At 44.8% G+C, this 14043-nt stretch overlaps 1 protein-coding gene across 5 annotated transcripts in view; it reads right to left on the minus strand.

The window, feature by feature from the left end:
• Nucleotides 1-14043, minus strand: part of LOC140482857 (alpha-actinin-2-like) — a 114086-nt gene that overhangs the window by 61078 nt on the left and 38965 nt on the right. For all 5 annotated transcript variants that reach the window (XM_072580553.1, XM_072580559.1, XM_072580558.1 and 2 more), the window contains exon 2: nucleotides 198-312. In XM_072580553.1, coding sequence (XP_072436654.1) covers nucleotides 198-312 — 115 coding nt within the window. The remainder of the gene's footprint in view (nucleotides 1-197; nucleotides 313-14043) is intronic.

Here is a 14043-nt window from a genome sequence, read left to right on the forward strand (position 1 = left end):
GGAGCCTTGGCTGATTATTTCCTTCTCATGTAGAGGGGAACAGAAGTCAATTATAACAACACTGCTGGCCACTTGGCTAAGTTAAGTTAACTCATTACAGACCAAGAATAAAACTCTTAACTCACCTGACTCTGTAAGCTTACTTTGAATTACAAATCCTGTGTCTTTTGTGAAACTAATAGTCTGACTTAAATTACCTGAAATAACTTCCAAAAGCAGCATAAGCTTGAGTCCATTTCTGAAGTCATCTTCAATGTTTTCAATTTGTGTACCAGCTTTCCGCAAATGTGAATTGCACCAAGCAGTAAAAGTCTGAAACACAAAAATATTCATGACCATCTGACTGGTCCTGTATTCTTAAGCAATGGAAGAACTCATTCTCAATTTAAGTAGTTTGGGAAGCAAAGTTCAGAAATTGTGCACTAGCTTTCACCTTTGTGGATATGGTAAAGTGCTATCAATGGCTGATTGGAAAGAAATATTTTACAATGTTAGTAAACATGATATCTTTTTCGAAAAAGATATAACAGCAATAAATATACTGAAATGGAAGGAGGCTTGGTGATGTGCAACAGCAAAGGCAAATTGATCTATAGGCTTAGGACCTTAGAGACTGAAGCTCAAATTGTTAAGGCTGCTCATAAAGCTAATAGAATTCCAGATTTGTTTTTGCAAGTAGCATATAATTGAAAAACCAAGACCTTACATTAGATCTCAATACAAAGTAACTTTTTATCATTCACAGGATGTGGGGTTCACTGGGTTTAAGCATTTATAGCTGACCCCCAAACTAGCCTTGAGAAGGTGTTGATGAGCTGCCTTCTTGAAATGTTGCAATCCAAGCCAAGCAAAGACTTCCAAGTGTTGTTCAGAAAGGATGCCAGACAGGCACTGGAGAAATGAGAGATCAGTTAGTTGCTGCAGAATTCCTAACCTGGCCTGCTTGTGCAGCCACAGTGTTTATATATGACTGGTTCAGTTCAGTTTCTGGTAAAGAGCAGAAATTCAACAGGGGGCACTCAGAATTTCAACACCATTGAATATCATGGAGAGAACGCCATATTATTTTGTTGATGGTCATTTTCTGGCAATTATATGGCTTGCAAATGATGTCATTTACCAGTCCAAATTAGAATCAGAGGTCATCAGCACAAAAAAAAGGCCCACTGAATCTGCACCGGTCAAAAACAAGCACATAACTACACTAATCCCTTTTTCCAGCACTTGATCCACAGACTTCTATGCCTTTGCACTGCAAGTGTGCGTTGTCCAGGTTTTCTGCCAATGGATAAGGACTGCTTCAACATCTAGAGAGTCATAAACGATGCTGAGCCACGCACATTCGTCAGCAAATATCCCTCAGTTCGGACCTTCGGTGGAGGAAAGGTTACTGATGAAGGTGGTTGATTGTAGGAGAACACTGAGGTACTCCTCCAGTGATGTCCTGGAAATTAGATGATTGTCCTCCAGGAAAGTCAGGCACCTCCATTTGAGGTAGGTATGACTCTTAACATTGGGGTTTTCCCAATTCCCACTGACTGCTGTCTTGCAAGGACTTCTTTGATGCCACTCAGTCAAATTCTGCCTTACTGTCAAGGGCAGTTACTAGATGTAAACAAAAAGTACTTTATGGCTGTGTGCAGTACTGGCCCACATTATGGGAAAAATAGTGATGTTAGAGAATTCAATGAACATTTACTTGATTATCTGGTACATGCAAATTCCACTGTGGAAGTAGTTTGAAAAATTAGGATTTTGCTTACAAGATAGATTCAGATTTTTAATATTCATTAACGGGATGTGTGCATCACTGGCTGAGCCAGAGTTTATTGCCTATACTTAACTGCTCTTTGATTTGAAGGGTTTCTAGGTCAGTTTCAGGGGAAGTTAAAGGTCAACCACATTAATGTGGGTCTGAACTCATAGGATAAGGAGTCCCTAAAAAGAGCATTTGTGAACCAGATGGAGTTTTGCAACAATTATCTTTCGGCCAGCGTTTAATTCCAGATGATTTTTCTTTAATTCAAATTTCAGCATCGTCTATAAACTCATCCCCAGAGCCTTAGCCTAGGATTTACTAGCCCAGTGATCTTCTGGCCCCACTGGTCTATATTTGTGCTTTTAGGTTTCAGCAAAGTCTCTTCCCATCTTATTTCTTCCAACTATCAACATAACTAGGAGCAGACAGTGTAGTGGCAAGTACCTCTTGCTCTGGGATCACAGGTTCAGATCTCACAACAGCAACTAATGCAATTTAGAATTAAATTAATTCTGGAGTTGAAAACCAGTCTCAGTAACAGTTTAATGATTACCATTAACAACGGTCATTTTACAAAAATAAATCTGGTTCACTAATGTCCTTTAGGGATGTATTTCTAATGTTTTTACCTGGACTGGCATATATAGAGATGCAGAGCAATCTGGAGTGACTCTCAAAAGCTTTGAGATAGTTTAGCAAGCCATTCCATTCAAGGGCAATTAGGGGATGAGCAACAAAAGCTGGACTTGTGAGTGATACCCATGTTACATGACAGAATAAAAATAACATTTGATAATACTGTTGTAAATTTGAAGTGGAAGGAGGAAACTCTACTGATGTCACTGACCAGCCAGAGGCCAATAACCTAGATCGTGAATTAGCATCTCTAAGAAAGTAAGTACTGGAATTGGGAAGATGAACCTACAGGAGAAAGTGAGGATTGCAGATGCTGGAAATCAGAATCGAGAATGTGGTGCTGGAAAAGCTCAGGTCTGGCTGCATCCGAGAAGCAGCATAAGCCCGAATAGAGCTGAGAAATGAGACTTGTGGGCTGGGGGTCTAAGTGACAAATGGTGGGTGGGTAGCTGAGAACACTATTGGTAGATGAAAGGCCAGAGAGAAGGGTAAAGCAGGTAGATGGGAGAGATGATGGACAGGTCAAGAGGGTAGTGCCAAGTTGGAGGCTTGGGACTGGGATAAGGTGAGGGGGAGGAGAAATAGGAAACTGGTGAAATCCACATCAATCCCATGTGGTTGCAGGATCCCAAGGTGGAAGAGGAGACGTTCTTCCTCCAGGTGTTGGGTGGTTGGGGTTTGGTGATGGAGGCGGCCCAGGACCTGCATGTCCTTGGCGGAGTGGGACACCAGCAGCAACCAATCCCACCGCCCCATAGCTGAACACTATTCATCCCCCCCATCAAGGGCATGCAGACCCTGGGCCTCCTCCATCACCGAACCCTAACCACCCGACACCTGGAGGAAGCACACCTCTTCGGGACCCTGCAACCACACAGGATTAATGTGGGTTTCACCAGTTTCCTCATTTCCCCTTCCCCTTTCCCCTTCCCCCGTCCCAAGCCTCCAACACAGCCTCGCCCTCTTGACCTGCCCATCATCCTTCCCATCTATCCACTCTACCTTATCACTTTCTCCCCCCACTCATCTACCTTTCGCATTCTCAGCTATCTTCCCCCAGGCCCCAGCCCCAGCCCCGGCCCAAATCCCCTCAGATTTATTTCAGCTCGCCCCTGGTTCATTCCTGATGAAGGGCTTATGCTCGAAACATTGGTTTTCCTGCTCCTCGGACGCTGCCTGACCTGCTATGCTTTTCCAGCAGCACACTCTCGAAGGTGAACCTAAAGTTGAGGCGCAGGAAGCAGGGTCCTAGGAGGGACGAGAACAAATATCAAGTCTTACCTCTGCGAAGCAAATACTTGGTAACAACCAGTCAAGGAAGCATATTCAAGACCAATCAATGCTCAGATTTAGTGGTCAAAAGGGATCTCATGTTTCAGTCAGTTCTCAGAAAAGGGATGTAGACAGAAAGTAATGAAAACAGATGCGCTTATCAGTCAAGTCAGCAGCTAGTTTAAGATACCAATAACGAACACAAACATTAGGAGATGCATAAAAAGTTAATGTATTAATTTAGTTTGTTTTTTTTTGAATGAGCAACGCATTGAGTTTGTCTTTCAAGTAGAGAGATTCTGTTTTAAGTGTGTCTGGTATTTGAAACTGGTGACAGCATTTAATCTCTGATGAAAGTTAATGATGAATGCTGGGCATCTACCACCTGTTAGCAATTCATTTCAGAAATAGTGAACTTGACAGCTCCATGAATTACAATGTAAAATATTTCCACAATATATGTTGCTGTTGGCAGATTATATTGCTGATTTTCCTTGGCATTGTTCAAGGACAAGTTATTAAAAGTCCTCTCTAACTCTTCTGATTTCATGCATTTCTACTTAGCCCCCATTCTCTAATCGCCAACCCCGCCCCCATGAGGTTCCTGAAGAACTGTTTGAACTGCTAGCTGCAAATTATGCAGAATTTGACAAATATCCATTTTCATTGAAGCTGACAATAGTGATTATAGTTTTGTGCATTACAAGAGTTACAATGATTTCTTCTGATCTTCCATTTGCAGCTTGTTAATTTTATAGTTAGTTTTGTAGTTCTAGTAAAGACATTCCAAATGTAAAAGTCTGTTTTTATCTTTATTACATATGCTTTTCATCATTTTCAAGACCAGATGCCATCCAAATAAAGTTGCAGAAACTATGGATTGATAGCATCAATATTAAAATGGAAACTATCCCTGAATTAAAACAAGTTCACCCAGCCTGCTGTAGAAGGGACTTGCTTTATAGTGTCTGATTGCTTGACAAAAAGAACACCAATTGCAAAACTGCATCACACTTTATATTTAAAAAGCTCTGCACTTAACATGTGACATCTGAAGTGTAGACAAAATAAAAGAGGAAAACTCAAAACATCAATCTCTGCACAAGTCAATTGAATGTAATTTTAAGCTAAAATCTAAGTAAAACAGCACCAGGATAGTTATGGTGCACATGCTTCCCTTTGAATAGGTAAACTGCTTTAAAGTCAAAACTAATTTGGCAAGTTTCAATGCTGGACCTTGATTTCAATATCAGATATCTTTGATTAATGAACAGCATGTTGTCAAGTGATTACAATGTCTTGCACCCAGAACCTGCAGTTTACACTTGAAATAATACCAAAATAAATTACAAAGCATTAGCATGGACTTGTTCGGAGGAAGAGAAAACAAAAGGCAGATAAAAGTCACCCAGTTGATGTAAAAAGACTAGTACAAATGTGAAAAAAAGAGTGATACAAAGAGAAGAGAAATAGAATAGATATATCCATTACAAAAGGCAAACTCCAGAAGTATTTCAGTTATCTTATACTTTTCTGATGAGAAACTAGACATGACTACTGATTTTACATGATAATTCACCTTTATTGCTTACCATTTCCCTTCTGGTGTTAGGTAAGGTGTTTAATGCCAGGGGCTTAGATGGAGCAGAATTTGTTAGGGGCGTCCAGGAGGGAATCTTGGAAGTATATGTAGACATACAAGATATTGTATTGAGGAATGAACCTGACTGGTGTTCGAAGTTTCAATGGGGGAATATTTTGGAAAGAGTGATCCTAACTGCGCAAGTATTGAGATAGTTATTGATAAGGATAAGACTGGTCCGTGGATTAAAGTGCTAAATTGGGGCATGGCTAATTACAACAGTATTCAGCAAAACTGGAGAAATTAGGTGGAAGATGGCTGTTTTATGGTAAAACTACATAGAGTCAGTCATAGAGATGTACAGCATGGAAACAGACCCTTCAGTCCAACCTGTCCATGCCGACCAGATATCCCAACCTAGTCCCACCTGCCAGCAGCCAGCCCATATCCCTCCAAACCCTTCCTATTCATATACCCATCCAAATGCCTCATAAATGCTGCAATTGTACCTGCCTCCACCACATCCTCTGGCAGCTCATTCCATACACGTACCACCCTCTGCGTGACAAAGTTGACCCTTCGGTCTCTTTTATATCTTTCCCCCCTCACCCTAAACCTGTGCTCTCTAGTTCTGGACTACCCGACCCCAGGGAAAAGACTTTGCCTATTTAACCTATCCATGCTCCTCAATTTTGTAAACCTCTATAAGGTCACCCCTCAGCCTCCGACGCTACAGGGAAAAACAGCTCCAGCCTGTTCAACCTTTCCCTATAGCTCAAATCCTCCAACCCCAGCAACATCCTTGTAAATCTTTTCTGAACACTTTCAAGTTTCAAACATCTTTTCAATAGGAAGGAGACCAGAATTGCACGCAATATTCCAAAAGTGGCCTAACCAAGGTCCTGTCCAGCCGCAACATGACCGCCCAACTCCTGTATTCAATACTCTGACCAATAAAGGAAAGCATACCAAACGCCTTCTTCACTATCCTATCTACCGGCGACTCCACTTTCAAGGAGCTATGAACCTGCACTCCAAGGTCTCTTTGTTTAGCAACACTCCCTATGACCTTACCATTAAGTGTATAAGTCCGGCTAAGATTTGCTTTCCCAAAATGCAACACCTCACATTTATCTGAATTAAACTCCATCTGCCACTTCTTAGCCCATTGGCCCATCTGCTCCAGATCCTGTTGTAATCGGAGGTAATCCTCTTCGCTGTCCACGACACGTCCAATTTTGATGTCATCTGCAAACTTACTAACTGTACCTCTTATGCTTGCATTCAAATTACTTTTTGGCATTTACATAAATGGAGAGCCCAGCACTAATCTTTGTGGCACTCCACTGGTCACAGGCCTCCAGTCTGAAAAACAACCGTCCATCACCACCCTCTGTCTTCTACCTTTGAGCCAGTTCTGTAACCAAATGGCTAGTTCTCCCTGTGTTCCACGAGATCTAACCTCACTCACCAGTCTCCCAAGGGGAATTTTGTCAAACACCTTACTGAAGTCCATATAGATCACATCTACTGCTCTGCCCTCAATCTTTTGTTACTTCTTCAAAAAACTAATCAAGTTTGTGAGACATGATTTCCCACGCACAAAGCCAGGTTGACTATTCAGAATCAGTCCTTGCCTTTCCAAATACATGTGCATCCCTCAGGATTCCCTCCAACAACTTGCCCACCACGGAGGTCAGGCTCACTGGTCTATAGTTCCCTGGCTTGTCTTTACCACCCTTCTTAAACAGTATCACCACGTTTGCCAACCTCCAGTCTTCCAGCACCTGTGACTATCGATGATACAAATATCTCAGCAAGAGGCCCAGCAATCATTTCTCTAGCCTCCCACAGAGTTCTCGGGTACACCTGATCAGGTCCTGGGGATTTATCCACCTTTAACCGTTTCAAGAGATGCAGCACTTCCTTCTCTGTAATCTGGACATTTTGCAAGATGTCACCATCTATTTCCCGACAGTCTATATCTTTCACATCCTTTTCCACAGTAAATACAGATTCAAAATTTTCATTTAGTATCTCCTGCATTTTCTGTGGCTCCACACAAAGGCAGTCCTGCTGATCTTTGAGGAGCCCTATTCTCTAGGTGAAAACAAGGTAAAATCAATGACCGCAGATGCAGGAAACCAGATTCTGGATTAGTGGTGCTGGAAGAGCACAGCAGTTCAGGCAGCATCCAACGAGCAGCGAAATCGACGTTTCGGGCAAAAGCCCTTCATCAGGAATAAAGGCAGTGAGCCTGAAGCGTGGAGAGATAAGCTAGAGGAGGGTGGGGATGGGGAGAAAGTAGCATAGAGTACAGTGGGTGAGTAGGGGAGGGGATGAAGGTGATAGGTCAGGGAGGAGAGGGTGGAGTGGATAGGTGGAAAAGGAGATAGGTAGGTAAGACAAGTCCAGACAAGTCATGGGGACAGTGTTGAGCTGGAAGTTTGGAACTAGGGTGGGGTGGGGGAAGGGGAAATGAGGAAACTGTTGAAGTCCACATTGATGCCCTGGGGTTGAAGTGTTCCGAGGCGGAAGATGAGGCATTCTTCCTCCAGGCGTCTGGTGTGAGGGAGCGGCGGTGAAGGAGGCCCAGGACCTCCATGTCCTCAGCAGAGTGGGAGGGGGAGTTGAAATGTTGGGCCACGGGGCGGTGTGGTTGATTGGTGTGGGTGTCCCAGAGATGTTCCCTAAAGCGCTCTGCTAGGAGGCGCCCAGTTTCACCAAATGTAGAGGAGACTGCTTCGGGAGCAATGGATACAATAAATGATATTAGTGGATGTGCAAGTAAAACTTTGATGGATGTGGAAGGCTCCTTTAGGGCCTTGATTAGAGGTGAGGGAGGTGGTGTGGGCACAGGTATTACAGTTCCTGCAGTGGCAGGGGAAAGTGCCAGGATGAGAGGGTGGGTTGTAGGGGGGGGGGGTGGGGGTGGACCTGACCAGGTAGTCACGGAGGGAACGGTCTTTGCGGAAGGCGGAAAGGGGTGGGGAGGGAAATATATCCCTGGTGGTGGGGTCTGTTTGGAGGTGGCGGAAATGTCGGCGGATGATTTGGTTTATGCGAAGGTTGGTAGGGTGGAAGGTGAGCACCAGGGGCGTTCTGTCCTTGTTACGGTTGGAGGGGTGGGGTCTGAGGGCGGAGGTGCGGGATGTGGACGAGATGCGTTGGAGGGCATCTTTAACCATGTGGGAAGGAAAATTGCGGTCTCTAAAAAAGGAGGCCATCTGGTGTGTTCTGTGGTGGAACTGGTCCTCCTGGGAGCAGATTCGGCGGAGGCGGAGGAATTGGGAATACGGGATGGCATTTTTGCAAGAGGTAGGGTAGGAAGAGGTGTAATCCAGGTAGCTGTGGGAGTCGGTGGGTTTGTAAAAAATGTCAGTGTCAAGTCGGTCATCATTAATGGAGATGGAGAGGTCCAGGAAGGGGAGGGAGGTGTCAGAGATGGTCCAGGTAAATTTAAGGTCAGGGTGGAATGTGTTGGTGAAGTTGATGAATTGCTCAACCCCCTCGTGGGAGCATGAGGTGGCACCAATGCAGTCATCAATGTAGCGGAGGAAGAGGTGGGGAGTGGTGCCGGTGTAATTACGGAAGATCAACTGTTCTACATAGCCAACAAAGAGACAGGCATAGCTGGGGCCCATTCTTGTGCCCTTTGGTCTGGAGGAAGTGGGAGGATTCAAAGGAGAAATTGTTAAGGGTGAGGACCAGTTCGGCCAAACGAATGAGAGTGTCGGTAGAAGGGTATTGTTGAGGACGTCTGGAGAGGAAAAAATGGAGGGCTTGGAGGCCCTGGTCATGGCAAATGGAGGTGTAGAGGGATTGGATATCCATGGTGAAGATGAGGCGTTGGGGACCGGGGAAACGGAAGTCTTGGAGGAGGTGGAGGGCGTGGGTGGTGTCTTGAACGTATGTGGGGAGTTCCTGGACTAGGGGGGATAGGACAGTGTCGAGGTAGGTAGAGATGAGTTCAGTGGGGCAGGAGCATGCTGAGACAATGGGTCGGCCAGGGTGGTCAGGCTTGTGGATCTTGGGAAGGAGGTAGAACCAGGCAGTGTGGGGTTCCCGGACTATGAGGTTGGAAGCTGTGGGTGGGAGATCTCCTGAGGTGATGAGGTTCTGTATGGTCTGGGAGATGATGGTTTGGTGATGGGGGGTGGGGTCATGGACGAGGGGGCAGTAGGAAGAGGTGTCCTCGAGTTGGCGTTTGGCTTCAGCGGTGTAGAGGTCAGTGCGCCAGACTACTACTGCGCCCCCTTTATCCGATGGCTTGATGGTGAGGTTGGGATTGGAGCAGAGGGATTGGAGGGCTGCGCGTTGCGAGGGAGAGAGGTTGGAGTGGGGGAGGGAGGTAGACAGGTTTAGGCGGTTAATGTCCTGGTGGCAGTTGGAAATGAAGAGGTCGAGGGCAGGTAATAGGCCAGCGCGGGGTGTCGAGATGGATGCAGTGTGTTGGAGGTGGGCGAAGGGGTCCTCGGAAGGTGGGCGGGAGTCCTGATTGTGAAAGTAAGCTCGGAGGCGGAGGCTACGGAAGAATTGCTCAACGTCACAGCGTATATTAAATTCATTGATGCGTGGACGGAAGGGGATGAAGGTGAGTCCTTTGCTGAGGACTGATCGTTCGTCTTCAGTGAAGGGGATGCCTGGGGGGGGGGGGGGGGGGGGGGGGGGGGGATGGTGAAAACTCGGCAGGGCTGGGAGCTGGGATCTGGTGTGGGTGTAGAGCTGGGAGTGGGGGTGGAACCTGTAACGAGAATGGGTGCGATGGTGGGGGGAATGGGAGTGGAGTCATGAGCAGGGGTAGTGTTCCCCTTGGGGTTCTGGGGGGTGGGGATAGTGACAGTAGGCTCTGTGGGGGGCATGTCAGCAGAATGCAGGTGAGTGGCGCTGGTGGGGGCGGAAGTGGTAGTGACCACGGCAGTAGGGATGGCGGAAATCACTGAGCTTGTGGCATCAGTGATGATGTGAGGGGCGGAAGTGATGTCACGTGTGATGCATGAGGAATTGTGAGGGGTGTAAGTGGTTGTGGGAGTGGCCATGATGGGGGCAGAAGTGACATCACTCAGTGTGGGGGTGGCAGCTGCATGGCTAATGGCGGAATAGATTCTGAGGCCAGGGGAATCTTCTGGAATGTTTGAGGAGCGCTGGTTATGGAGGTGGGTAGATAAAAGTTTGTTGTACTTACAGTTTTTGATGTTTGAGATGGAATTGAAATACTGTTTGTTGAGAGTATGAATTCTCCTGAGGATGTAGTACAGAGTGGGTCCTTTGCAATTCTGAGAGAGAGTAGGGCCCTATTCTCTCCCTCGTTACCCTTTTGTCCTTAATGTATTTGTTAAAACCCTTTGGATTCTCCTTAATTCTATTTGCCAAAGCTATCTCATGTCCCCTTTTTGTCCCCCCGATTTCCCTCTTATGTATACTTCTACTTCCTTTATACTCTAAGGATTCACTCGATCTATACTGTCCATATGCTTCCTTCTTTTTCTTAACCAAACCCTCAATTTCTTTAGTCATCCAGCATTCCCTGTACCTACCAGCCTTCCCTTTCACCCTGACAAGAATCCAGAGAAAGTATATTCCTGTTATCTCATTTCTGAAGGCTTCCCATTTTCCAGCCGTCCCTTTACCTGCGAACATCTGCCTCCAATCAGCTTTCGAAAATCCTTGCCTAATATCGTCAAAATTGGCCTTTCTCCAATTTAGAACTTCAACTTTTAGATCTGGTCTATCCTTTTCCATCGCTATTTTAAAACAAATAGAATTATCTGACATGTGGGAGTCTCAAATGCCACTTGATCAGAGCTCAGGACCAGCATGTTCTTGTGAGGAGAAAAGATAAAGATGGCAAGATTTGGCAACCCTGGATAACAGGAAATATTGGAACTTCAGTCAAAAAAGAAAAAGGAAGCATATGTAAGATTCAGGAAACTAAAATTAGACAAGGCCCTTGAGGAATATAAAGGAAGCATGAAGCAATTGAACAAGGAATTAGGAGAGTTAAGAGAGGCTATGAAATGTCCTTGACAAGTAGGATTAAGGAGAAACGCAATGCATTTTATACATATATTAGGAGCAAGAGGCTAACTAGTAACTTCGTATCAGTTTTCACCAAGTAGAAGGACATGGATAAAAGTAAGATCAGGGAGGACATGTTGACATTCTAGAGCATGTCAACATTTAGAAGATGGTGATGTGGCGTGTCTTGAAAAACATTAAAAGATAGATAAGTCAAGTCCGCAGAGCATGATGGGATCTATCCCAGGATACGGAGAGATGCAAAAAGAGGAGATTGCTGGGGTCTTGACATATTTTTATCCTCTTTAGCCACAGGCAAGGTCCCAGAAGACTGGAGAAAAGGCGATGCTGTTCCTTTGTTGAAAAGTAGCAACAGGGATAATCCAGGAAATTAGAAGATGGTGACCCTTCCATCAGTAGTAGGGAAATTATTGGAGAAAATGGAGGGGGATAGAAGCAGATGGTATGGGAAAGTATTTAACTGGCGTTGCAGGGAGGGGAATTTTACAAAGTTATTAGGCAGGAACTGGGGTGCCTAAATTGGGAACAGATGTTCTCAGGGAAATGCATGACAGAAAATGTCAAGGTTGTTTAGGAAGCAGTTGCTGATACTGCTGGACAGGTTTGTCCCACTGAGGTATGGAAAAGATGGCAGGTTGAAAGAAACATGGATGACAAATAATGTAGAACATCTAGTCAAAAGGAAGGAGGAAGCTTATTTAAGGATTGATGAGGCAATGATAGGCTCCAGAGGGTGACAAGGTAGCGAGAAAGGAACTGAATAATGGACCGAGGGGACTTAGAAGGGGGCATGAAAGGATTAAGGAAAACCCTGAGGCAATCTACCAGTTATGTGAGGAACAAGAGGATGGCCAAAGTGAGAATTGGGGCAACCAGGGATAGTGGACAGAACTTGTGCCTGAAGTCAGAGGTGGTAGGGGAGGTCCTTAAATGATTACTTGGCTTCAGTATTCACTGAGAGGGACCTTGACATTTGAGAGGACAGCATGGAACAGGCTGATAAGCTTGAAAAGGTTGATGTTAAGAAAGAGGATGTGCTGAAAACTTTGAAAAACACAAGGATAGGTAAGTCCCCCAGGCCAGATGGGGTACACCCAAAGTTACAAGAAGTGAGGGAAGAGATTACTGCACCTTTGGTGATGATCTTTGCATCCTCACTGTCTGCTGGAGTAGTGCCAGATAATTGGAGGATGGCAAATGTTATTCCCTTGTTCAAGAAAGGGAATTGGGATAATCCTGGGAATTACAGACCAGTCAGTCTTACGTCTGTGTTGGGCAAATTATTGGACAGGATTTTGAGAGACAAGATACATGATTACTTGGAAAGCCATAGTTTGATTCGAGATAGTCAGCATGGCTTTGAGAGGGGCAGGTCATGCCTCACAAACCTTATTGACTTCTTTGAGGATGTGACAAAACACATTGATGAAGGAAGAGCAGTGGATATGCTGTACATGGATTTTAGCAAGGCATTTGATAAGGTTCCCCATGGTAGGCTCATTCAGAAAGTAGAGAGATACAAGGATGCAGGGAATTCTGGCTCTCTGGATACAGAATTCCCATAGAAGACAGGGAATGGTAGCAGATGGAAAGTATTCATCCTAAGTTTGGTGACCACTGGTGTTCTGCAAGAGATCATTTCTGGGATCTTTACTCTTTGCGATTTTTATAAATGACTTGGATGAGGAAGTGGAAGAGTAGGTTAGTAAGTTTACCGATGACATGAAGGTTGGTGATGTGGTGGATATTTTGGAGGGCTGTTGGAGGTTGCAACGGGACATTGACAGAACTGGGCTGATAAAGTGGCAGATGGAATTCAAGCTGAAAAAGTATGAAATGATTCATTTTAGAAAGTTAGATTTGAATGCAGAATACAGGATTAAAGGCAGGATTCTTGGCAGTGTGGAGGAACAGAGGAATCTTGGGCTCTATGAGCATTGATCCCTCAAAGTTGCCACACAAGTTTGTGGGGTTGTCAAGGAGGGGTATGGTGTGTTGGCTTCACTAGTAGGGGGAAATGAGTTTAAGAACCGCGACATTATGTTGCAGCTTTAGAGAGCCCTGGTTAGATCACACTGGGAATATTGTGTTCAGTTCTGGTTGCCTCATTATAGGAAAGATGTGGAACTTTAGAGGGTGCAGAGGACATTTACCAGGATGGAGGGCATGTCTTATGAAGAAAAATTGAGGGCTTTTCTCTTTGGAGCAAAGGAGGGTGAGTGGTGACTCTATAGAGATGTACAAGATTATGAGAAGCATAGATAGCTAGAGGTTTTCTCAAAGGGCAGAAATGTCGATCACGAGGGGGCATAATTTTAAAGGTGATTGGAAGGAAGTTTAGGGAGATGTCAGAGGTAGATTCTTTACACAGAGATTGGTGATACATGGAAGGCACTGCCAGCAGTGGTAGGAGAGTCAGATACATTAGGGACATTTAAGCAACTCTTGGATATGCACATGGAAGATAGTACAATGAAGGGTATGTAGGTTAGTCTGAGTAGGATAAAAGGTCAACACAACATCAAGGGCTGAAGGGCCTGTACTGTTCTATGTTCTACGATTCTTAAGACAGGATTTACTCGCGTTTGGAAATGAACAACTTATTAGGGACAGTCAGCATGACTTTGTTCAAGGAGACATCTTGCCTCACAAATTTGACGGAGTTCTTTAAAAAAGTGAAGATTATGATTGATGAGGGTAGAGTGGTGGATGGGTTGTCTACATGGACTTTACTAAAGCATTTGACAAGGTCCCT

This window comes from Chiloscyllium punctatum, chromosome 11 (genome assembly GCF_047496795.1).
Source record: "Chiloscyllium punctatum isolate Juve2018m chromosome 11, sChiPun1.3, whole genome shotgun sequence".
NCBI classification, from domain to species: domain Eukaryota; kingdom Metazoa; phylum Chordata; class Chondrichthyes; order Orectolobiformes; family Hemiscylliidae; genus Chiloscyllium; species Chiloscyllium punctatum.